We start from the raw sequence: 23,574 nt of genomic DNA on the forward strand, positions 1-23,574 counted from the left end.
CAGATTATGCATACAGGTATGTGTGCAAATAACATGCAGCCAATCTAAAAGATGACCATCCCCACAAAAGACAACTGCACCTGTCTATTAAAACAGAGGCCCATGACCACTCAGCATTTGCATGTTTTTCTTACTTCTAATACGCAGGTCCGGTTCTAAGATGAGGGGAAGTTTTAGAGAGCCTATTCTTTTCTTTGTCCTCCCATCATTTTTTTTGCTTTTCCTGTTTCTCACATGGTGACATTTCCTTCTATTAGAGTACGCTTAGACAGGAACTGCCACCCCCCTCCTGCCTCCTACACGCTCTCACTCTCTCTTAGACCCACACACATATTGTCATGCTTGTTCTCTCAGTTCAGTTATCAGGACGCAGTATTTGATAGCGAGTGCGCATCAACAGAGAGCTTGTTTCAGTGTGGATGCTCTCTTGGATGCTCCCTGGGTGACATATCTTTGTCTCTGTTCAGTATTGTGTGGCTGTGGGACCTCTAGCCACATTGATCTTCTGTAGACTGGCTTTATCTCCAGCACAGTGATCTTCAGGATGGAAGCAGTAGCTCTTTACAACTTTTGCGCTACGGAAAGCGATGAGCTAAGCTTTCAGAAGGGAGATGTACTCAAGGTAGGAGCATAAGTGTGGGTTTTTGTTCATTATAGTTTTTAGTTTGTTTGTTTCAGTAGTACCTGTGTGAGGGGAGGCAAAATTTTGTTTAGTACAAATCGATCCTATGGAATGATTTGTTCACAGGTTACTGTTTTTTCTTACACTAGATCACTAATATGGAAGATGATCCGAACTGGTTCACAGCAGAATTTGTAAACAGGAAGGGCTACGTGCCTAAAAACTATATCAGTGTAAGGCCACACACGTAAGTATCAAACATCAATTAAATGTCAGTAGGCATTTGCCAGAAAGATTGCAGAATGGTGGATTGCAAGAAAGAATTGATTTGTCTGGAATTGGTATTGCAGTCTTGTCTCATTCTAGAGCAAAAGACAGGATCCCATAGAGGAACAAACAATCACAAATGAGAGCCCTTCAATATCAGCTATTGTTTTTCCTGGACAGTAATGAAATTAAATATAGAAGATATTTTGAGACTTTTGCTTATGTCTTCTGCTTCTCAAATTTTTCTCCTTAGAAAAAGACCCCCAAGAATCTCTCACACATCATGGTATGTGTCGTCTTGAGTTTCAGAATAGATCTGAACAGTGTCAAAATTTGTGCTCAAATTTGCCAAGACACCAAACTCAGAGATTTCAAAATGAAATTGAAACATTTCTCATTAAATTCTTTTAAACTACAATATCCACATGAATTTTATAGCTCTATAACCAAATGTCAACAATTGTCTTATTTGTGTCTATTTGTATTCATTCTAAGGAATTTTAGTAGAAACTATCTAAGGCTCCATTAGATATACAGTAACTACACTATGTTTCCTGAGCTATAATAAAGCAAAGAAATGTTCTGGGTTCAATGTAAGCTGAGTTCAACTGACATAATTTGTGGTAAAATGTTGATTACCATAAAAAAATGTTTTCGACTCATCCCTCATTTATTTAAAAATAAATACATTTTGGGCCTGGGTAGCTCAGCGAGTATTGACGCTGACTACCACCCCTGGAGTCGCGAGTTCGAATCCAGGGCGTGCTGAGTGACTCCAGCCAGGTCTTGTCTCCTAAGCAACCAAATTGGCCCGGTTGCTAGGGAGGGTAGAGTCACGTTGGGTTAACCTCCTCGTGGTCGCTATAATGTGGTTCTCGCTCTCGGTGGGGCACGTGGTGAGTTGTGCATGGATGCCGTGGAGAATATCGTGAAGCCTCCACACACGCTATGTCTCCGCAGTAACGCGCTCAACAAGCCACGTGATAAGGTGCACGGATTGACAGTCTCAGAAGCGGAGGCAACTGAGATTCATCCTCCGCCACCCGGATTGTGGCGAGTCACTACACCACCACGAGGACTTAGAGCGCATTGGGAATTGGGCATTCCAAATTGGGGAGAAAATAAATAAATAAAAATACATTTAAAAAAAAATCATGGTTACAGTAAAGCTTTTACAATAGAAGTAAATGGGGCCAGTCTGTAAATATTCAAATACACACTGTTTCAAAAGTATAGCCACAAGATGTTCTGTACATATTAGATTTGTTAAACATGATTTTAGTGTGATAAAATCGCTTACTAAACTTAGTGTTAAAATCAATATTACTTTTTTGCCATGACGATGCAACGGCATTAAACCCTTTAAGCAATTTTATCACACTGACATCATGTTAACATGTATAATGTTTACATCTTTTGTCTATACTCTTGAAACAGTGAGTATTTTAATGTTTATGGATTGGCCCCAATTACTTCCATTGTAAATGCCTTACTGTAACCCAGATTTATTTTTTTCCCCCGCAAATAAACAAGGGACCAGTCAATGGTAATCAAATGCTTTTGATTGAGCTTAAAGAAATATTCTGGGTTCAATACAAGTTAAGATCAATCGACAGGATTTGTGGCGTAATATTGAATACCACAAAAATGTCAACTCGTCTCTCCATTTCTTTAGAAAAAGTAAATATTGAGGTTACAGTGAGGCACTTAAAATGGAAGTGAATGGGGCCAATACGTATACTTTAAAATACTCACTGTTTCAAAAGTAAAGCCACAAGATGTAAACAATATGTGTGTTAACATGATTTTAGTGTGAAAAATTCACTAAGCTGGGTAGAATTATTTCCAATTTTACAACTTTGTTTCCATATCGACGTAAAACCATAAAACCTTAAAACGAACATAAAAATTATAATTTAAACAACTTTACAGCTCAAATAATACACGTTTTATCAGAAAAATTAATGAAAGTGCTTTTATAAATTATAAGCTTCACATTTCTGACTTTAAACCCTCCAAAAATTGGACACATTCACTTTCATAGTAAGTGCCTTATTGTAAGTCACATTTTTGCTTTTTGATTTTTTTAAAGAAAAGGATAGACGAGTTGAAATGAATTTTTGAGGTAATCAACATTATGCCACAAATGTTGTCGAATGAGCTCAACTTGTATTGAACCCGGAATATTCCTTTACCTTGTATTGAACCTGGAACATTCCTTTAACATAAAGCAGGATGTGAACTGGATGCTGCCTGGCTGGTTGTTTATTGCATGTCTAACAGTGCTACTGTGCTCCTATAATTTGGATCAACTGTCCACAGATGGTTTGCGGGCCGTATCTCCAGACATGTGTCAGAGGGTCGGCTACGCCAACGGGAGTGTGGAAGCTTTTTAGTGAGAGAAAGTGAGAGTGCACCAGGGGAATTCTCAATGTCAGTCAGGTGAGGAAGTCATATGCACTATCCCAACATGTCTTTCCAACTTTGATGTATTCTGTTACCAGGATCACCATGATTTGCTGTTTTCTACATGCCTTGTAAATGCATTAATATAATCTGAATAACAAGGAAGACTGTTGGGTCCATTAAAACGCATGTGACCTACTTTGCAAGGGACACCAATAACCCCTGCTGCTTAAGAAAATGTACCATGAAGTTGTCTGAAAATGAGAGCATCAGAAAGCTATTACGTCGAAGCAGAGATTTCATTTAAAATTCATCAAGTGCGCAAGCAATGGGATCACATTTTTATTCAGTCTGGCTCATTACATCAAGTTCTTTATGGCTTTATGTTGTTGAGTTTGGATGGCAGAGCAAAAGCCTGTCTGGTATCACAGGAACGATTTGGCTGGTTTTAGAGATAATCAGCACTGCGGTCTTGAGTTGGGCTGGCCCCAGGTGTGAAAGCACTGGCTCCAGATATTGTGAGATTAAATGAATGCATAGCACACCATGGAAAGTGGACGCGGCAGCTGGTCTGCAGGTCCAGAGATAATGTGTGACGTAGATACACTCTCCCTTGCCAGTGACATGCAAAGAAGGGAGGCAGCCGGGCCGTGAGCCCCTGCCACTTTCATTCACAACATAAAAGTGTCCTTCTGGTCATCCAGAAAAAGGGGAGAAATTGCAATAATTAAAATAAAATAGTTAAATAAAACAAAAGTAAAATCTCGAAATAATCTCACAATAACAGGAATATTGTATTGTTACGAGATTTCTTTGTAAATTGCAGGCCTATTAGAGAAAATTAAGTGGAGGTGCCTTTAACAGCACGTGCTACAGCAGATCGGGGGCGGATGCCAATAGCAAGTGATCATTCCTATGCCCTCCGAGGTGCAGAGCCTTGAAGTGGGTACTTTGAAGGGAATACAGTATTACTGTATGAATGTACCCTTCGTCTTGTGGAAGGGCCCTTTGAAGAAAGATGAATTTTCTCACTTTCATTTTGAACAAGCTTTCGAGTAGCATCCCTTCTCGCAGCAGTGCCCTTCAAGGGAGCAAAAATGTTGTTTTGAATTCGCCCCGGAACATCAAAGTGGCGTTACAGGTCAGTAACAGGTCAGATAAAAAGTCCACTCTATGTATTGTGTTGTAAGTACATCAAAAGAATAATACTCGATTACAACCATATTTCCAACATCGCACACCTGTAGTGTAGACAGATTTATTAATTAAAATGGAAGCGGTCAAGTCGCTTTCAGTGATATAAATTTAATATGTCTTTTACAGTATATTGACAAACTGAAGGAGATGTCTGATTCAGCCAAAGCCGGTTTGATTTTTGTTTAAACTAATAAGCTTAGACTAATCATTTTCAGAAAAATACCATGGTATTATCATTTTTTGGACATGTAGGCTACCATGATAACAATTCAAAACCATTCTGACACCATCATTGTACCATGGTTCAGCCACATTATTTCTATAAGGTCCTAAATATTAATGACATAATACAGTAAATAACATTATGTTAATGTGAAAAGAAATGAAGATAAATAATATAAGTGTCAGTTGTATAAAGAGGGTGATGAGGTCAGAGTGGAAGCAGCAGAGATGAAATAAAAAAGTAAGGGAGCAGAGATGAGAAAAGTAAAAAGAATTATGAGACAAGAAAAAAATTATGTGCCTTTTTTATTCTTCCACGTCTGTCTCTGCTGAGGTCTGTGCATGCTACTGTCCTTTGCTATGCATTCCAGATGTCCATACAAGACTTTAAATGACAAATCAAGGTCGTACTGTACACCCATGGCACAAAATGAGCAATATGAATACTTGTTTTTAGTGCAGACCTGAAACGATTAATGGGAAAAACCTTGGACACTGAAAAAACGAAATGTTTCTGTGTCGGATCAAATACATTTTTCTAAAAATTTTACAAATTTGCTTATCAAGTGCAGTTTTCTTTCCTGGCTTCATATTTCCTGTTAATACCAATAGTTAGACTGGTCATATCAAAGAGCTTGTCCACCTTTTTCTAAATAGCCAATATAATGGTAATTATATTGTTATTATATTCAGAACACACCTTAACATCTTCTTTCTAAGCAGCTGTTTCCAAGGAGCCACTGATACTGTCGCACAAACACTGACGCCAATGAAAATAAGTTCATAAATCAGAAATATTTATACTTGACTAACTGTTAACTTTTAGAATCCAAACCAAAAATAAATGTTTTTTTATTATTTATGAAAAATGTTTAAGCCTCATGTTTTGCAGAGTAAAGAAGTAAAGAAATGTACATTCAAATTGTATGTATTTATTTAATCTGAACTCTTTTATTTAAACATTATTCTATTTCAAACAAAAGTAAAACAGAAAGCCATTGGTTTAAATAGGTTACACTGATTAATTAAAGGCTTTTATAAACAGTGCTGACAAGTTACATATTACATGCAATCTGTATTATGTAATCGGATTACAAAAATATGAACTTTATAAGTAATTCGATTTAAAAACATTTTAAAATAAATTTTAAAATAAAAAAAGATTACAGTTACTTTTTATGAATTACATGTTACATATTAATCAGGCAACTGTAAATTTTTCATAATTTATTAATGCCTTCTTTTTAAATATTTAAAAAGTTTCATTCTAAATCAACCTAGAGCTGTTATATGGTGGTAAGTCTCTGAGTGTTTTCGTAAGGGGTTGTGTGTATTGTGGAACTGCACACACAGACCTGATACCAGCCATCAACCAGGTGGCTATAATTATACTAAATATGGAGCGCTAATTCACACCTTATGCTCAGCTGATTGCATTTGTGTGGTAAAGTTAAATTTTTTTAAATTGCTTTTGTACTCAGCTTCAGAAATGCATATGAATGCGCTTTAGTTTTTGTGACAACTTTTGAGACAACTTTTTTGTAACGTTGATTCACAAATATAACTGGTCTGATGTTACCACACATGGATGGCATTTGTAATGCCAAGTAGTACTTTTAAGTATCTTTTTATTTCACTCAGAAACAGGCAAATAGCCAGTAAAACACACACTTAAAACAATCATATCAATTCTCATATTTTGACCCATTAAGTATGTTTTCTTTAATGTATTTAAGTAACATTATGTCCAAATGGTCCTAGTCAAATCCTAGTCAAATTCATGTGACATAAAATAAACAAGAATTAGGTCAGAAGTAATCCAAAAGTAATCAAAAAGCATTCAGATTAGATTATTTTTTAAATTAAGAGATTACGTTACTGGCTACAATTTTATTCATGTAATTTGTAATCAGTACCAGATTACGATGTAGAAGTAATCTATCCAGAGATAAAGGGTTTGTCACAGGTTTACAGAACCAAAATGTGTTTGCAGGTGCAGCTAGTTTAATTCGTGATATAACTGCAAACCTTGTGCAGATTAATGACATATGGTCTGGTTTCAGTCCATTTGGGAGCGAAGTGTCCTTCAGTTAAACCCTTCGAAAACACTGATTTTAAAGGGCCTTTTATTTTTGAGCACTTTAGTTTGGAACGACTCTACAATGTGGCTGCCATGATTGTTCTCCCTTCGGAGGCTGATTTATCCCATTTGGGATGTAAGGCCTGATTTTCCATGTGCTATTCGATTATATGTGGTATTAGCGGGAGGGACATTCTCATTCTAGAGAGCATTTGATTGGGCAAAAATCTGGGTAGTGCAACATGAGTCATACTTTTTTTTTGGTTACTTTTCTCTGAATATAAGTACCGTAAATTTTAAATGTGTATACTGTATCTGCTAAATGTGAATTTTGTCAGCGTTTTGTGGTACACGATACTAGATGATGAAGGACTAAAAGCCACAAACTCAAGGTCTTTTTAAACATTGCCTTAGATTTTGTAAAGATATTTTAAATAATGACTTAAATGATAACAAAATATGTGTAGAACTTGTATCTCTGTTGAATTTCTAAAAAAAGACAAAACCTGCTGGCGCTTTCGCTCTGTGAGTAGAGCATCCGTCAAGCCTGTTCACAGAGGTTGCCCAGGTTTGCTGCTAAGGAGACACTGTGTGTGTCTTCTTGCATTGTGCCACACGTCTAGCATTCACACTTGGGTGAATGATTGGTGCTGATAACTCAGCTGTGCAATCTCTATGAACCATCTGCTCTATCTCAAAGTGGGGCACACACTGTCTTGGATATGGAATGTTAAAAGGAATAAAATAAGGTTCAGTCTTTAGTGATCTTCCACAAAACCAGGTTTTAACCAAAAAGTGTTAAGCTATGGCATTCTTATATGTGTACAGTATACAGTATGTAATGTATGTATACATTCTATACTGTATATTATTCACTTTGATAGTAATTAGTGGTGCATGCAACCATCACTGAACACACCCCTAACCCTACATATTAAACTTCAGCATGCAACCTTAGTGCTACAGGCATGCATGACACCTCAAATCATGCAGCTTGTTGAGGAGAAGTGTGTTAATATGTTTTTAAGCTATGAAACTTACAATTTAAAACAGCAAAAAAAATCCCATGGATTTACATTGAAGGAAGGGCCTGATTCATACCTAGAGACGATAATATCATAGAGACATGGAGGACGGCTTATTGACTTGGGCTTAATAGCAACCACCCAAAACATCATCATCAACACTCCACCATCTAGTAATGCCCTGGAAATCACCCAGAACACCCAAGTAAAATGGAAGTGACTTTTGCATGGGCAATTCAATTAAATAATTAAAACTATCATGCTTTACTCATGTAGATTGCTTTGAAGTCCTCAATTTTTCAAAGTCCTCACTTTGCTGCTCAGCTGCAAGTTGAGTGATTCCATGATGTTGCTTAAGATGACAAAACAGACAGTATCTCAGACTGTCAGTCATCATCACCTTCACCTCACAGAGTGATAGGAGAGAATGCCAGCAAGCAGGTAATCCTGCAATGGGGAGAGAAAGCTGCCAAAGGGTTTTGCAGTAGATATAGTAAATTCAACTGTCAATCACACACTTAATTAAAATTAACTAAAGCAACACAATTCTAGAACATTTTGTCTTAATTTAAATTCAATTACATTTGTAAAATTTAAAATGGAGTTACCATTGTGGTGAAGACTGGTGCTTGTGCTTTGGTTGAGGATGGGCTTGCACTGTCAAGTGATGTTTGATTTGAATGCTGCTTGGCTCCATATATAGTTGCTGTCAAACTAACAGTGCAACAATTTCACTGTCCTTACACTTGCTCACCTGGTATATATGATTAAAAAAAGAAATAAATTTGAACCAACATAAGACAATTAGTTAAATAAACCTTATTAAATTAATAAAATTACATTAGACCAACATAAAAATAATTAAGTTTGATTACCCTAATAAAGTTGAGTTAAACCAACTATAGTAAATTGATTTGACTTAATCCAACTAAATTATATTGGTTTAATGAAACTGAATTAATTAGAGTAACAATTAAATTGCTTGTAAAAACTTTCTTATAATAAAATAAGGAAATTTAATTAATTCGTTTTTTGAGTGCACGGATTGAAATGAAACTGCTTCTAGAAGCTGTAAACCGTGGGGCATGCACCATACTACAGCTGCCTGCTCCCTTAGACAGTTGAGTTGCTTAAAATATGCAAGCATATCCACAACAGAGTGGAAGATTTGGGCACGGAATGTAGGTCACTGTTAATGACAGTGATGGACTGAGAGACACGGTAGTATCTGCTGACGAACCACAACTCTTGCACATCTATATTTTAAGCACATCTTCTCTAGCTCACCCTTGGCTCAAACCTCATCATCTCCAGCACACAGAGACCTCCAGAGCAAATTAAAATCTTCCATCAAAATTAATCAGCTGACTAGGAAATTAAATCATAGTTCCTTATATGCTGTTCGTAAGCCCTGATCACTTTTATAATATAGTGGACAGGGGAAGCTGTCACAAGAGCTATATCTCAGTGATGTTAAGTCTAAGTCCACATACATGTATATATGTGTTTTCTCTAGTGGTGGTTTTGTATGTTAAATTCTAACACCTAGTCCATTTGGGGCATGTTGTAACAAATGGTCAATGTGTGTTCAATGAACTGTAAAAGCTGTTACAAGCAGCCATATCTGTTAAAGCAACTTCTTTTTACTCTACTGGTCTTGTGATTCAGTTCAGTCAGAGTTTTTGACTAATTTAATCAGCCCTTAAATAGCATTACATGATGCATGTTTGCATCCCATGACTTTAAGGAAGCTTTTGAGGAAGTACTCTGTCACATTGACAATCACAAGCTTTTAGTTTTTTAAAAAAGCAAGTTCAAGTTTATGTATGGCTTTACTTTCTTGCGAAGAGCTAGTCTTAGATAAATTGCACAAGAGCGACAAATGCCTTTAAGAGCGATATACCATGATGTATCACTGAGAGTCCTCAAAAATGAGACATGACTTATGCTTATACCTTTAATTCAAGTATAATTCTTATAATTCTTATAATCAAGAAATGATAATAAATATCATAATTTGTTTTGTTATATTTTAAGTAAATTTTGGATACTGTCCAAAGGTCAAGTTAAGATTAGTTAAGACTAATATTAAGACATATTATTTAGGAGGCCCTAAAATAGTTCTGTGCCCGGAGCCCGACATTTGGTGCTATGCCCCTGGTTTGAGTGTAGAAAGGATATTTTGATATTCCAGTATTCACTTCATATAAATTATATATATTTTTAGATAATTTAACCCTTAGAAAATGTCTGTTTGTGAAATTGTTTGCTTGAAAAGTGTGCTGCACATTTTAAAAAAAAGAAATTCCACTTGTTTCAATATTTTGTTATCGAATGCAATGACAATCATACATTTGTACGAGTAGCTTGAGTGTCCAAACTCTTTTTGGGGCCTCTGTATAACATTTTAAAGCAGTTATTTTGTAAGTGCTCAAATAATCTGTAATTGCTCTGCTTAGATTTCTCTTCTTTGTCTCCTCTGAGCAGCTATGGTGATCATGTACAGCATTTCAAGGTGTTAAAGGACAGCGATGGCTATTACTTTGTTTGGGAGGAGGTCTTTCCTTCCTTAAATCAGCTTGTGGAGTTTTACAAGACCAACAGCATTGCAAAGGAAAGGACTGTGTTTCTTAGGGACACAGATCACACACCAAGGGTGAGAGAAAACCTACAAATGCAGCTCTTTCTTGAATTCTGTTTTTTTTTTCTTCATCAAAGATCAATAGGATATTGACTGTCATTTATCCAAAACAAAGTGCAATCCACATAAGGAAAAACAAACTAAATACCTGACAGCTATGAAACTATGATGAACATTTCTACTTTAATTGTTATGGTGGCATTAAAACCTACACCAAAATTTAAAGGCAGTAATTGTTCTGTGGTATAAGATTACAGCTGTGATGATCTTTGTCTGTTATTGTTTCCCAGCAGAGGCCCCATCACGCCCATGCCCTGTATGATTTTAATCCACAGCACAACTCCCAGCTGCACTTCCTGCGGGGTGATGTCATTGATCTGCTGGACTGTTCAGATTCTCAACGCTGGAAAGGTCGCTGCCGTGGACATGTGGGCTTTTTTCCTCCTGAATATGTGCAACCTATTTATCACTGACACCCAATGAAAATGCATAACACTGCATGTACATCTGAGAGTAGTCGATTGTTGTAATCTTTAGTTGGTGCGGTATGACTGGAATGATAAAATTCATTTTTGTGTTTGAAAAGGACTTTGGAACAATCAAGCTGATTTATTCAGCCACAGTTCCTAGAATATAATCATGCATTTGACACTAAGATGACACTTTTCAGCATTTTAGGTAAAAGGCCACTATATACAAAAATAATCACCAGATATACTTCAGTAGATTATAAATGCATACTGAAATTCTGAATGCATTTCTTCTGAACACAATTATTATTTGCACTTTGCTTATAAATTTAGATATTAACTAAAATTCTTTAATTCCTTAATATTGCACACATTTTTTCTGTATATATTGTTTATAATGCTTGTTGGCTTATTTTCTATAAATGATGGACGATAATGTAAATGTTACTATTGTGATGAATATAAAAGTGTTTAAGACCAAGCATGTCCAATTAAGATCTAATGTAGGGAACATTTTTTTCTTTTTAGTGCCCAGTTTAGAAGAGGGCATTCAGGATGAATTCACCTTCCATTATTTCACATTAAGGCATAATTAAATAAAAATAGACATCAAAATTACTTTCTTGATATTCACTACTTAAAAGTAAATTAGGTGGGATATATAGCCTAATTATCTTGTAATATTACACAAATATGTTACACACTTGTTCAACTGGTTAAATACACAACAAAATCTCACAGACTTCTTGAGGCCTGAAACACTTGTTGTGATGAAAGGCAACATCAGTGAGGTCAAACACTAGATAATCCTTGAAGAGATTATCTTTCTGATACGTACTTTGGAAGTGGTTGTATATTCATTCTGTCAAGCTCCCAAAAGGACAGGGAAAAAATGTTTTTCGAGAAATTAACTGATTGGCCTACATGTTGCACTTGTAGGAAGACAATGATGGCATGTGTTAGTAGGAGAAATTAGATTAATTTAGGGATTTTTAGAGTCTTATTCATGATAAGATTTCATGATATGATTCATTCACAGAAATTAATTACTTTGTAATTAGATTACACACAACGTTGCTTATACTGCACATATTGAAGCAATCCAGCTGATAGAAAAAAATATAATAAAATAAAATAACATTTATTTTGCTTAAAAATATAATGTGAATATGTGAAGCATAATGTGTCTTCAGTGTTTTTTGAGGGGTTTTGAACAACATGAATAAACCTTGGCTGGGTCTAACCTCAGGGGCGGACTTAGCACTAGGCAAAGGCAAAAAAGCCAAGGGCACCCAAAAAATACAAATAATATGCATTTTAAATATCACTGTTACAATGTCGATATGATTGATATCGCTGTTATTTTCAGCACCATCAATGAAAGCAACCCCCTCAGATCAGGCTGTAATGGAATATTCCAAGGTTTTATGCATCTCCACAAGTTCATAAAAAGGTGAAAGTGAGCCAAACCGCTCAGACAGTTTCATGTGATTTCACCGTATACTCTGTTGCAAGTTACAAGCTAAGCTGCATTGTTGCTAGTTCAGTTTGAATTGAATTTGTTTAGATACAATTTTTTAATGGAATCAAGACTTCCTAAGGTAACACTGTCTTTCCAAATGGATCAGATTGCTGCACAGCCTGCACTGCCACCCACTGCTGCTTCCATGAGCACAGCACTCACTATAGTCACCAATACACAGTGTTGATGATGATTATGATCTGGGCGTTGACACTCATAAATAAGAAAATGTTTTTCTCAGACTGTTGACTCATTTTCACCTTATTTAGCAGCATAAATCTAGCTAACTTTTTTATGTTTTCAAATTTAAAAGTTGATCAAAGCCTTCTGGAAACTATTAGTCTAATAATTTGTACATAGTTCATTCAAGGTCAAGTTGATGCAGCAAAAGTGCATTAAAAAAGAGGGAGAGTGAGAAAAGAAATAAAAAAGATATTGTTGTGGTATATACAGTATTGTAGTTAATAATAGCCAGATTGTGTTTTTTATATAATGTGTTGTCAGACATTATTATTCACTCCTTTTTAGAAATTTGGCACAACCAGGGAGAAAGACACAACCACGGACACATTTTTGTTTGCTGTTTGCACAGTCTAGTGCTTTCACATAGACCAATGAGGTATCTCAGGACACTTATTGTATTTCAGTGATATCTTTCAGGATGAAGGAATATTTTTTACATGCCATTCCATAATAAAGTTGTGCTCAAAAGTTTGCATACCCTGGCAGAAATTGTAAAATTTTGGCATTGATTTTGAAAATATGACTGATCAGGCAAAAAAACTGTCTTTTATATAAGGATAGTGATCATATGAAGCCATTTATTATCACATAGTTGTTTGGCTCCTTTTTAAATCATAATGATAACAGAAATCACCCAAATGGCCCTGATCAAAAGTTTACATACCCTTGAATGTTTGGCCTTGTTACAGACACACAAGGTGACACACACAGGTTTAAATGGCAATTAAAGGTTAATTTCCCACAGCTGTGGCTTTTTAAATTGCAATTAGAGTCTGTGTATAAATAGTCAATGAGTTTGTTAGCTCTCACGTGGATGCACTGAGCAGGTTAGATACTGAGCCATGGGGAGCAGCAAAGAACTGTCAAAAGACCTGCGTAACAAGGTAATGGAACTTTATAAAGATGGAAAAGGGTATAAAAAGATATCCAAAGCCTTGAAAATGCCAGTCAGTACTGTTCAATCACTTATTATAAAGTGGAAAATTCAGGGATCTCTTGATACCAAGCCAAGGTCAGGTAGACCAAGAAAGATTTCCGCCACAACTGCCAGAATAATTGTTTGGGATACAAAGAAAAACCCACAGGTAACCTCTGGAAAAAGACGGTGTGGTTGTTTCAAGGAGCACAATACGACAATACTTGAACAAAAATGAGCTGCATGGTCGAGTTGCCAGAAAGAAGCATTTACTGTGCCAATGCCACAAAAATGGCCTGTTACAATATGCCCGACAACACCTTGACATGCCTCACAGCTTCTGGCACACTGTAATTTGGAGCGACGAGACCAAAATAGAGCTTTATGGTCACAACCATAAGCGCTATGTTTGGAGAGGGGTCAACAAGGCCTATAGTGAAAAGAATACCATCCCCACTGTGAAGCATGGTGGTGGCTCACTGATGTTTTGGAGGTGTGTGAGCTCTAAAGGCACGGGGAATCTTGTGAAAATTGATGGCAAGATGAATGCAGCATGCTATCAGAAAATACTGGCAGACAATTTGCATTCTTCTGCACGAAAGCTGTGCATGGGACGCTCTTGGACTTTCCAGCATGACAATGACCCTAAGCACAAGGCCAAGTTGACCCTCCAGTGGTTACAGCAGAAAAAGGTGAAGGTTCTGGAGTGGCCATCACAGTCTCCTGACCTTAATATCATTGAGCCACTCTGGGGAGATTTCAAACGTGCAGTTCATGCAAGACGACCAAAGACTTTGCATGACCTGGAGGCATTTTGCAAAGACGAATGGGCAGCTATACCACCTGCAAGAATTTGGGCCTCATAGACAACTATTACAAAAGACTGCACGCTATCATTGATGCTAAAGGGGGCAATACACAGTATTAAGAACTAAGGGTATGCAGACTTTTGAACAGGGGTCATTTCATTTTTTTCTTTGTTGCCATGTTTTGTTTTATGATTGTGCCATTCTGTTACAACCTACAGTTGAATATGAATCCCATAAGAAATAAAAGAAATGTGTTTTGCCTGCTCACTCATGTGTTCTTTAAAAATGGTACATATATTACCAATTCTCCAAGGGTATGCAAACTTTTGAGCACAACTGTATATAAAGTTTACATACACTTTTTTTAACCACTCCACAGATTTCATATTAGCAAACTATAGTTTTGGAAAGTCGTTTAGGACACCTACTTTGTGCATGATATTGTCACAGTCACAGTCACCGTGTTTCCAAGGACTCTTATTTTGAAGTGGTTTTCATCCTTTGTCTTCTGTTTCCCCCAGACTACGTTTCCCAGAATGCACTGCCCTCATCACTGCCATCTGTTTCCCATCATTCTCACCAGTTCTCGTTTCCCTCATCAGCACCTTGTGTATAAATACCCTCTAGTTTAGTTCCATCATGGTCAGTTTTTGTTCGTTGTTACATGTGTTTATGTTAACCCCAACGATTGTCATGTTTTTATAGCCAAAGTCATCGTCTTCAGTGTAGCCTTGTAGACTAAGTAATTGTCTTCTGTGTATACTCGCCTTTTTGTCATTGTCAATTAAAATATTTTGCTGCACTTGGACCCTGCTCTCTCGCCTCATCCCTGCAAATGTGACAGATATGAGTAATTTTTCCAACAATTGTTTAATTTTAATTGACTATATCACAATTCCAGTGGGTCATTACATATACTAAGTTCACCATGAAATCAGCCAAGACCTCACAAAAAAGAATTGTGGACCTCCACAAGTCTGGTTCATCCTTGGGAGCAATTTCCAAATGCCTGAAGGTACCACGTTCATCTATACAAACAATAGTACACAAGTATAAACACCATGGGACCATGCAGCCATCATACCGCTCAGGAAGGAGACACATTCTGTCTCCTAGAGATGAACATAGTTTGGAGTGAAAAGTGAAAATCAATCCCAGAACAACAGCAAAAGACCTTGTGAAGATGCTGGAGGAAACAGGTAGACAAGTATCTATATCCACAGTAAAACATGTCCTATATCGACATAACCTGAAAGGCTGCTCAGCAAGGAAGAAGCCACTGCTCCAAAACCACCAAAAAAAGCCAGACTACAGTTTGTAAGTGCACATGGGGACAAAGATCTTACTTTTTGGAGAAATGTCCTCTGTTTTTAATTGAGAATTATGTGTTGGCTCAATTAAAGACATGCAAATAATTGCCCCAAAACATAAATATGTTTTGTGGTGATAACATCTGAAAGTTTTCAATTAAAATAAAACACTTATATTCACCAAGCACATTTAAATGTCTTCTGTCAATATGTCAAGTCGAACTGAAAAAAATGTATTGGCTGAACAAATCATAGGAAACGAAAAACCATCTACGCATGCGCAGCCTGACAAACCGTACGTTTGAAAGGTGAATGTACGTACATGTTGGACTGGAGCTGGGAATGCGTTGTGCATTGCTGAAGTCGGAAGACACAAACGACCATTGGTCCCAAGAGAAGAGAAGACCGTCATCCTGAGTTTCATAAAACGAGTTGTGAGTAGAGCCCGACTGATATGGGATTTTTTTTAGACTGATTTTAGAGAGGGAAAATTCACAGATTACCGATATGGTGACTGATATAGCTAATTTTTGAGCTAGAATGAAAACAGACCTTTTCTATGTGGATTGTGCACCTATTTTGCACTGATATGACTATGCAAAGGTACTCAAAAGGCTGCTTTCTTAAATATTTTTATCAAAGAACATTTGACATTATTATTATACATTGTCAACAAATTCTAGAAATGAACACTGAGAAAATAAAGAATAAATAAAAATAAAAATAAATAGCTTAATAAACATCAGTACTGTTAGTATGCCAATTGCTGACCATTTAAATAAAGAATAAATAAAATAAAATAAAAATCAGTACTGTATGTTTAGTATCAGTCAAATGCTGACCATTTAAATAAAGAATAAATAAAACAAAATAAAAATCAGTACTGTATGTTTAGTATGTCAATTGCTGACCATTAAAATAAAGAATAAATAAAAACACAATAAATAGCTAAATAAAAATCAGTACTGTATGTTTAGTATCAGTCAAATGCTGACTATTAAAATAAAGAATAAATAAAAATAAAATAAATAGCTTAATTAACATCAGTACTGTTTAGTATCAGTCAATGGCTGACCATTAAAATAAAGAATAAATAAAAATAAAATAAATAGCTAAATAAACATCAGTAGTACTGTTTAGTATCAGTCAGTTGCTGACCATTTAAATAAAGAATAAATTAAAATAAACTGCTAAATAAACATCAGGGGCCGGTTGCACCAGCTATACCTACTTTACAAATTATCCTAGTTGTGGCGTAAATGGGCACTAAGTCACAATTTACGCTCTACTAAATATTTGAACGTTGCACCATTAAATTTATGTAGGACGTAACCCTACTTATAAACTAAATATATACAGCAGCCTCAGACCAGGAGTAACTGATGGAATAAAAAAGCAGACTCATTTAATGATATCAATGAGCTTATGTTTTACATGACAGGCTTCAATCCTTTCGACATATATGACGATGTTGGCATTTACCGATATATCGGTCAGGCACTAGTTGTGAGTATTGAGTTCCGTTTTTAAAGCTAACTGCAGCTCTCATTCTGTGACTTTAACATAATGTAGACTATAAATCCCGAGACGAAAATGAAAGGAATTGTGTTAGCTATATGGATTATTGTATTCTACTGGTTCGCTCTCCACACGTTTTATACTCACCAAGTACTTATATTTTACACTATATTTAGCAGAATTACGAAAAGTGGTCCTTTTATACCACTCTCCCCAAGCTCACTGCAACTAGAAACAGGTGTTAATCATAATCTGGCTTAGGTGTATGCACCCTTACCGCTTTCTCTCTCTCCGGGCAGACGCTCGACCACGCCCCTACTGGCACATAACGATTATTTTGATAATCTTTTAATCTAATGATTATTAGAAGGATTATTTGGCGATTATTGCAACAATTAATCATTAGCTCTTAACCGATTATTTAGCTTATGCCCCGACTTAAAAGTTTGTATTAAACGTGCTTACTAACAATAAAGAGGACAAAATCATCTTTTAAAAATACCTCTAAATGACATTCACTGAATTAAAGGAAAAAAAAACTTTTTTTATTAAGTTTAATTCAGTAAAGAAATTCACTGCAAAAAATCTTATTGCTATCAAGTGTTTTTGTCTTGTTTTCCATTTAAAAATGTCTAAAAATCCTTAAAACAAGATACATTTACTTGAGAAGTATACTCATTTACTAAAGACAAAATAAACTTATATTCAAGATGTATTCCCTAAAAGCAAGTCTAAATATCTTATATGCTGCTTCTCAGGTGAATGCATCTTTTTAAAGGATTTTTAGATATTTTAAAATATTTGTATTTTTAATGTTATATTCAACATTCTTAGTAAAAAAATTTCTTCTGCAGTATAGCTGCTAAAGAAAATGTACGTTGTTTTAATGGAGTTTTAGATATTTATATTGGAGCCAAAACAAAAACAAATCAAAAATGTATTTTGTTGCAGTGTATAATGGGGCGAAGACTACCTCTCTCACCTTTCTGTTCACTTCAATCCATCTTTAACTCACAAAAAAACAAACTCTCTCTTATTAATAAAGCTATGTATTGCCAATTTTCTTCACAATAAGAAATGCACAGTGACATGCATTATGATTCATTAAGTTGCGAGCCAACACGTTATAATCTAGCTACGAGGGACGAGCGTCTCCGCGACAGTGTGTGCATCAGCCGGGTGCAGTTTCAAACTCTCCCCCTTAGATTGGGACATTCATGCAACTCATAGAAGAGGTGCTGACCACACAAAGAAATGCCAGTTTCAGAGTTTGTAGTTATTTACATGATCTGCTTCCGTATTATTTGAACTTTAATACAGCTATAACACATTAAATATAACTGTATTTAAGATGTAACGCTGGGGTGTTTCCTTTAAAGACGCTCGACACTAGGGATGCACCGATCCAATACCTGGATCGGTATCGGCTCCGATACTGAAGCTTTTAGACGGATTGGGTATCGGTCCGACGAGCCCGATCTAAATCCAATACTGTGTGTTAGTCATGTTCGTTATTGTCAAGCTCAAAAAATGACATAAAAGAACCATAAAAACACTACTGAAGCAGTTCATATGACTCTTGCATTTTATTCAAATCCACTTGAAGACTTGCGATAGCTCTGTGAATCACAGAAGGCTGTTTAATAAGTAAATATATAATACGCACGTGCAGCGCCAGCATGTTATTGAATGGCGCTGCTCTGTTTACATGCATGCATGCCTATTTTTAGCCTTCACATGGTGCGCAACATTTGAGCGCTACTCACGAGCAACATCTCAGATGTAGATGCTTAATAGTTTGGTTCACTTATAATATGCATTTAGAACAGCACCGGAGGTGCATTTTTACCAGAATTTGAATAAGAAGCGAATTAAACTACTGTGAACTTGCTTACAAACAGACACATACAGGACTTCCTGGAGAGTTCAGAATGTCAAAATAAAAGTGTGAGGGTTTTAAAAGTTAAAGGTGTCACGGAGAGACTCACAGAGGCAGAGATATGAACTCAGTAGCAGGGTTTATTGAACAGATGATTGAAACAGCGATGTAAACATTGTGAGTAAATCCAGTTGAGCAGAGTGGTAAACAGCAGGTGAGTAATATCCAGACCATGTACACGATGAACAGATAACTCACAACAGTCTTATGATACTTGCAGGCAATAATGAAGACACAGGTATGTTTGACATAGTAGAAAGGTCTTGAGTCTCAGAGATACTATCGATGAAAACAGACAAAGAGTGTGTGTGAAAGCGGGGTATATATGCAGTCCTTGATTAGCCACTGATGATATGCAGGTGCGTGTAATCAGAACTCAGGGGAGCGTAAGCGCTGACGGAAGTGAGGAAGAAAGAGAGAGAGAGAGACAAAAGGTGCACAATTGAGATATATTACTATATATTGCAATTATAATATATTATTATTATTATCATCATTTGTTTACAAATTATAATAATATTTAAGTTGAATGGGTTCCAAAAAATAACTGTGTGAATGAAAAGTGAGCTGATATCTTGCAACTAAAGTGAACAAAAAAGAGATCTGAATCCTTTAAAATCCAGATACAAGTTGAAAAAAAATAAATAAAAAAGGCTTCTTTTGTACTGATGACTTATACTGGAATTACTGTTAATTTTGCTGCTACGTTATCCAGTATACTAGTTAATAATAAAGTTTCTTAATAAGCTATACATTTATATTGAAATAATGTGTTGTTAGAGGTTTGTGTTTCTTTACATATTAAAGAGCACACCCAATAATGTAAAGATATTCTAAACAGATTATGCAAAAAAAACAACACTGGTATCGGATCGGGATCGGTATCGGCCGACATTAGATTTCTGATATCAGAATCGGATCGGAAGAGAAAAAGTGGTATTGGTGCATCCCTACTCGACACGCAAGTTTTGCTTCAGCGGAACTGCAGCTCCAGCTCCACTTATTCCACAACGAGAGTGCTTCTGTATTTACTTATTTTGTATTTTTGCATTAGAATTCCCTCATACTTTGTGATCTACATCACCTGAAGCTGTTTGGAAAGTTTAGAGTGCATCTGGGCTGTGAGCTGTGTTTTCTTCCTCTCCTCAGACAGGTGCAAACTGCAGTGGTGCTCTCGCATGTCATCATTAGAGTTTCATATGATCTCATGTTACGTTAAATGAGATCAAACGACTATTCGACAACAAAAATTTTTGTCTGCAATATTTTATTGTTGACGTTGTCGATAACGTCGACTAATCGTTTCAGCCCAAATAGAGTTCTGTCGTAGTTCAGTTTTTTCTGCGCCATTTTCCAATTTAAACCGCCGAGGCTTATTTTGTGAGGAAAACGGAAATGTACAGTGTTTGTTTTTTCTTATTCCACATCTGTGTGAAATGCTGAAATACAGTGATGTCTGTGGAATATGAGCAAACCAAACTCAGATCATATTTGACATGGATTTCATGTGAAACCCGAAGAGAGCAGCTTTTTGTTACCAAAGATTGTATGGTTTACAATGAGAATTAATGCATCATCATCAGTGGTTAGCAAACAGATAGTTGTTCAGCTTATATTTATCCTTCACCCCAACAGAACACAGTCACAGACTCATTTTAAACACCGAAGATGGCAGAACATTTATTTTCCTTCCATTTAAATCGTACTTTGCCCACATGGAGAATGATGTCAAGCTAAGATTTTCAAAAAGAACTACTCTTTGAAGAACATATCATAACTTATTGTTCTGATGTATGGGAACTTCAAAAAAATTATATATTTTATTTATTTTTTTGCAGGGTGTTTTTTATCTTCAAAACTTCATATAATTACTCAGAATAAAAGGTACATCTACTGTAGATGAAACACTAACATGTACGAAGTGAGTCTCTTACACCTGAAGATGGCATAACTGAAACCTTGAATACCAAAGAAATGAAAGACCAAACTTATGTACATTTTACCACTTGACTCTATTGTCTATATTCTACCACAATAAAATCTGACCACATACGAAGTTAAAATGTGCACAAACTTAGAAATTCAGACAGGGGCAAACACTTCTTTACAACAATGCTTAAACAATTACAAAGTGGAATTTGTGAAATTTTAAGATTGAGCCTCACTCTCAAATGTTATCATAATTTTGTTATATGTCTCTAATAATCCTATTATCCCCTGTTACAAGGGGCAGACTTGACAGCACAGAGGTTCACTGCTCGTCGGGATCTTTCCTTGAATTTGAGAGAGAAGGGCTCTATTTCAAAGACCATTCTGATCATTTATTTTATTAAAGGGTAAGTTCACCCAAAAATGAAAATTATTTTATGATTTACTCACTTTTAAGCCATCTCAGATATGTATGTCTTTCCTTCCACAGCAGAACCGAATTGAAGTTTTTTATAAGCACATTTAAGCTCTGTATGTCCATACAATGCAAGGAAACGGCTACCAAAGTTTGACTGTACAAAAGGCACATTTAGGCAGCATAAAATTAATCCACACGACTCCATTTGATCAATTAATGTCATCTGAAGCAAGTCGACAGGTTTGTGTAAGAAACAAATCGATAATCGATTTTTTTTACTTTAAATTGTTGCTTTTGTCCAGCTCTGAGATGCTGGTTGAAATTACAGAACTCTTGCGTGACTTCCTTCCTGTTGTAAACCAAGCGCAGCTTCCGACTTCTCACGTGAACACGCCGATGCGCTTGCGTCACATGAAAACTATGTGATGCATTGACTGCTGGCAGAAAGTGATTTGTTTTAAAGTTAGTAAAGTTTTAATTATCGATTTATTTTTTACACAAACCTATCGATCAAAGTAGCTTACTTTTAGTGATCATATGAAGCCATTTATTATCACAAAGTTGTTTGGCTCCTTTTTAAATCATAATGATAACAGAAATCACTCAAATGGCCCTGATCAAAAGTTTACATACCCTTGAATGTTTGGCCTTGTTACAGACACACAAGGTGACACACACAGGTTTAAATGGCAATTAAAGGTTAATTTCCCACAGCTGTGGCTTTTTAAATTGCAATTAGTGTCTGTGTATAAACAGTCAATGAGTTTGTTAGCTCTCACGTGGATACACTGAACAGGCTAGATACTGAGCCAAGGGGAACAGAAAAGAACTGTCAAAAGACCTGCGTAACAAGGTAACGGAACTATATAAAGATGGAAAAGGATATAAAAAGATATCCAAAGCCTTGAAAATGCCAGTCAGTACTGTTCAATCACTTATTAAAAGTGGAAAATTCAGGGATCTCTTGATACCAAGCCAAGGTCAGGTAGACCAAGAAGGATTTCAGCCACAAATGCCAGAAGAATTGTTCAGGATACAAAGAAAAACTCACAGGTAACCTCAGGAGAAATACAGGCTGCTCTGGAAAAAGACGGTGTGGTTGTTTCAAGGAGCACAATACGACGATACTTGAACAAAAATGAGCTGCATGGTCGAGTTGCCAGAAAGAAGCCTTTACTGTGCCAATGCCACAAAAAAGCCTGGTTACAATATGCCCGACAACACCTTGACATGCCGCACAGCCTCTGGCACACTGTAATTTGGATTGACGAGACCAAAATAGAGCTTTATGGTCACAACCATAAGCGCTATGTTTGGAAAGGGGTCAATAAGGCCTATAGTGAAAAGAATACCATCCCCACTGTGAAGCATGGTGGTGGCTCACTGATGTTTTGGGGGTGTGTGAGCTCTAAAGGCATGGGGAATCTTGTGAAAATTGATGGCAAGATGAATGCAGCATGTTATCAGAAAATACTGGCAGACAATTTGCATTCTTCTGCACGAAAGCTGCGCATGGGACGCTCTTGGACTTTCCAGCATGACAATGACCCTAAGCACAAGGCCAAGTTGACCTTCCAGTGGTTACAGCAGAAAAAGGTGAAGGTTCTGGAGTGGCCATCACAGTCTCCTGACCTTAATATCATCGAGCCACTCTGGGGAGATTTCAAATGTGCGGTTCATGCAAGACGACCAAAGACTTTGCATGACCTGGAGGCATTTTGCAAAGACGAATGGGCAGCTATACCACCTGCAAGAATTTGGGGTCTCATAGACAACTATTACAAAAGACTGCATGCTGTCATTGATGCTAAAGTGGGCAATAGACAATATTAAGAACTAAGGGTATGCAGACTTTTGAACAGGGGTCATTTCACTTTTTTCTTTGTTGCCATGTTTTGTTTTATGATTGTGCCATTCTGTTATAACCTACAGTTGAATATGAATCCCATAAGAAATAAAAGAAATGTGTTTTGCCTGCTCACTCATGTGTTCTTTAAAAATGGTACATATATTACCAATTCTCCAAGGGTATGCAAACTT

At 36.4% G+C, this 23,574-nt stretch overlaps 1 protein-coding gene and 1 long non-coding RNA gene across 3 annotated transcripts; one reads left to right on the forward strand and one right to left on the reverse strand.

Moving 5' to 3' along the window:
- The first annotated feature begins 303 nt into the window (after nt 1-303).
- On the forward strand, nt 304-11,548 carry LOC127450915 (GRB2-related adapter protein-like). 2 transcript variants are annotated; one of them, XM_051715390.1, is made up of 5 exons: nt 304-622; nt 772-869; nt 3,212-3,331; nt 10,307-10,475; nt 10,751-11,548. In XM_051715390.1, exons 1-5 carry the CDS (start codon nt 545-547, stop codon nt 10,931-10,933), a joined length of 648 nt encoding a protein of 215 aa, XP_051571350.1. In that variant the 5' UTR covers nt 304-544; the 3' UTR covers nt 10,934-11,548. The 2 variants fall into 2 exon arrangements, with proteins under 2 accessions (XP_051571350.1, XP_051571351.1); XM_051715391.1 differs by having other exon boundaries at nt 10,754-11,548.
- LOC127450921 (uncharacterized) lies at nt 4,304-22,186 on the reverse strand. The gene is made up of 3 exons (XR_007899042.1): nt 21,567-22,186; nt 8,428-8,573; nt 4,304-8,285 (listed from the first exon to the last, which is right to left on the reverse strand). It is a non-coding gene; the product is annotated as an uncharacterized LOC127450921 (long non-coding RNA).
- Between the last annotated feature and the right edge of the window lie 1,388 nt (nt 22,187-23,574).

This window comes from Myxocyprinus asiaticus, chromosome 13 (genome assembly GCF_019703515.2).
Source record: "Myxocyprinus asiaticus isolate MX2 ecotype Aquarium Trade chromosome 13, UBuf_Myxa_2, whole genome shotgun sequence".
NCBI classification, from domain to species: Eukaryota; Metazoa; Chordata; class Actinopteri; order Cypriniformes; family Catostomidae; genus Myxocyprinus; species Myxocyprinus asiaticus.

What these genes read in the sequence shown, in the direction of transcription:
- LOC127450915 (XM_051715390.1), top strand. Translation starts at nt 545, where the DNA reads ATGGAAGCAGTAGCTCTTTACAACTTTTGCGCTACGGAAAGCGATGAG. An exon ending in ATCAGTGTAAGGCCACACAC is followed by an intron (nt 870 to 3,211) that starts GTAAGTATCAAA and finishes AACTGTCCACAG; the next exon opens with ATGGTTTGCGGGCCGTATCT. An exon ending in GAATTCTCAATGTCAGTCAG is followed by an intron (nt 3,332 to 10,306) that starts GTGAGGAAGTCA and finishes TCCTCTGAGCAG; the next exon opens with CTATGGTGATCATGTACAGC.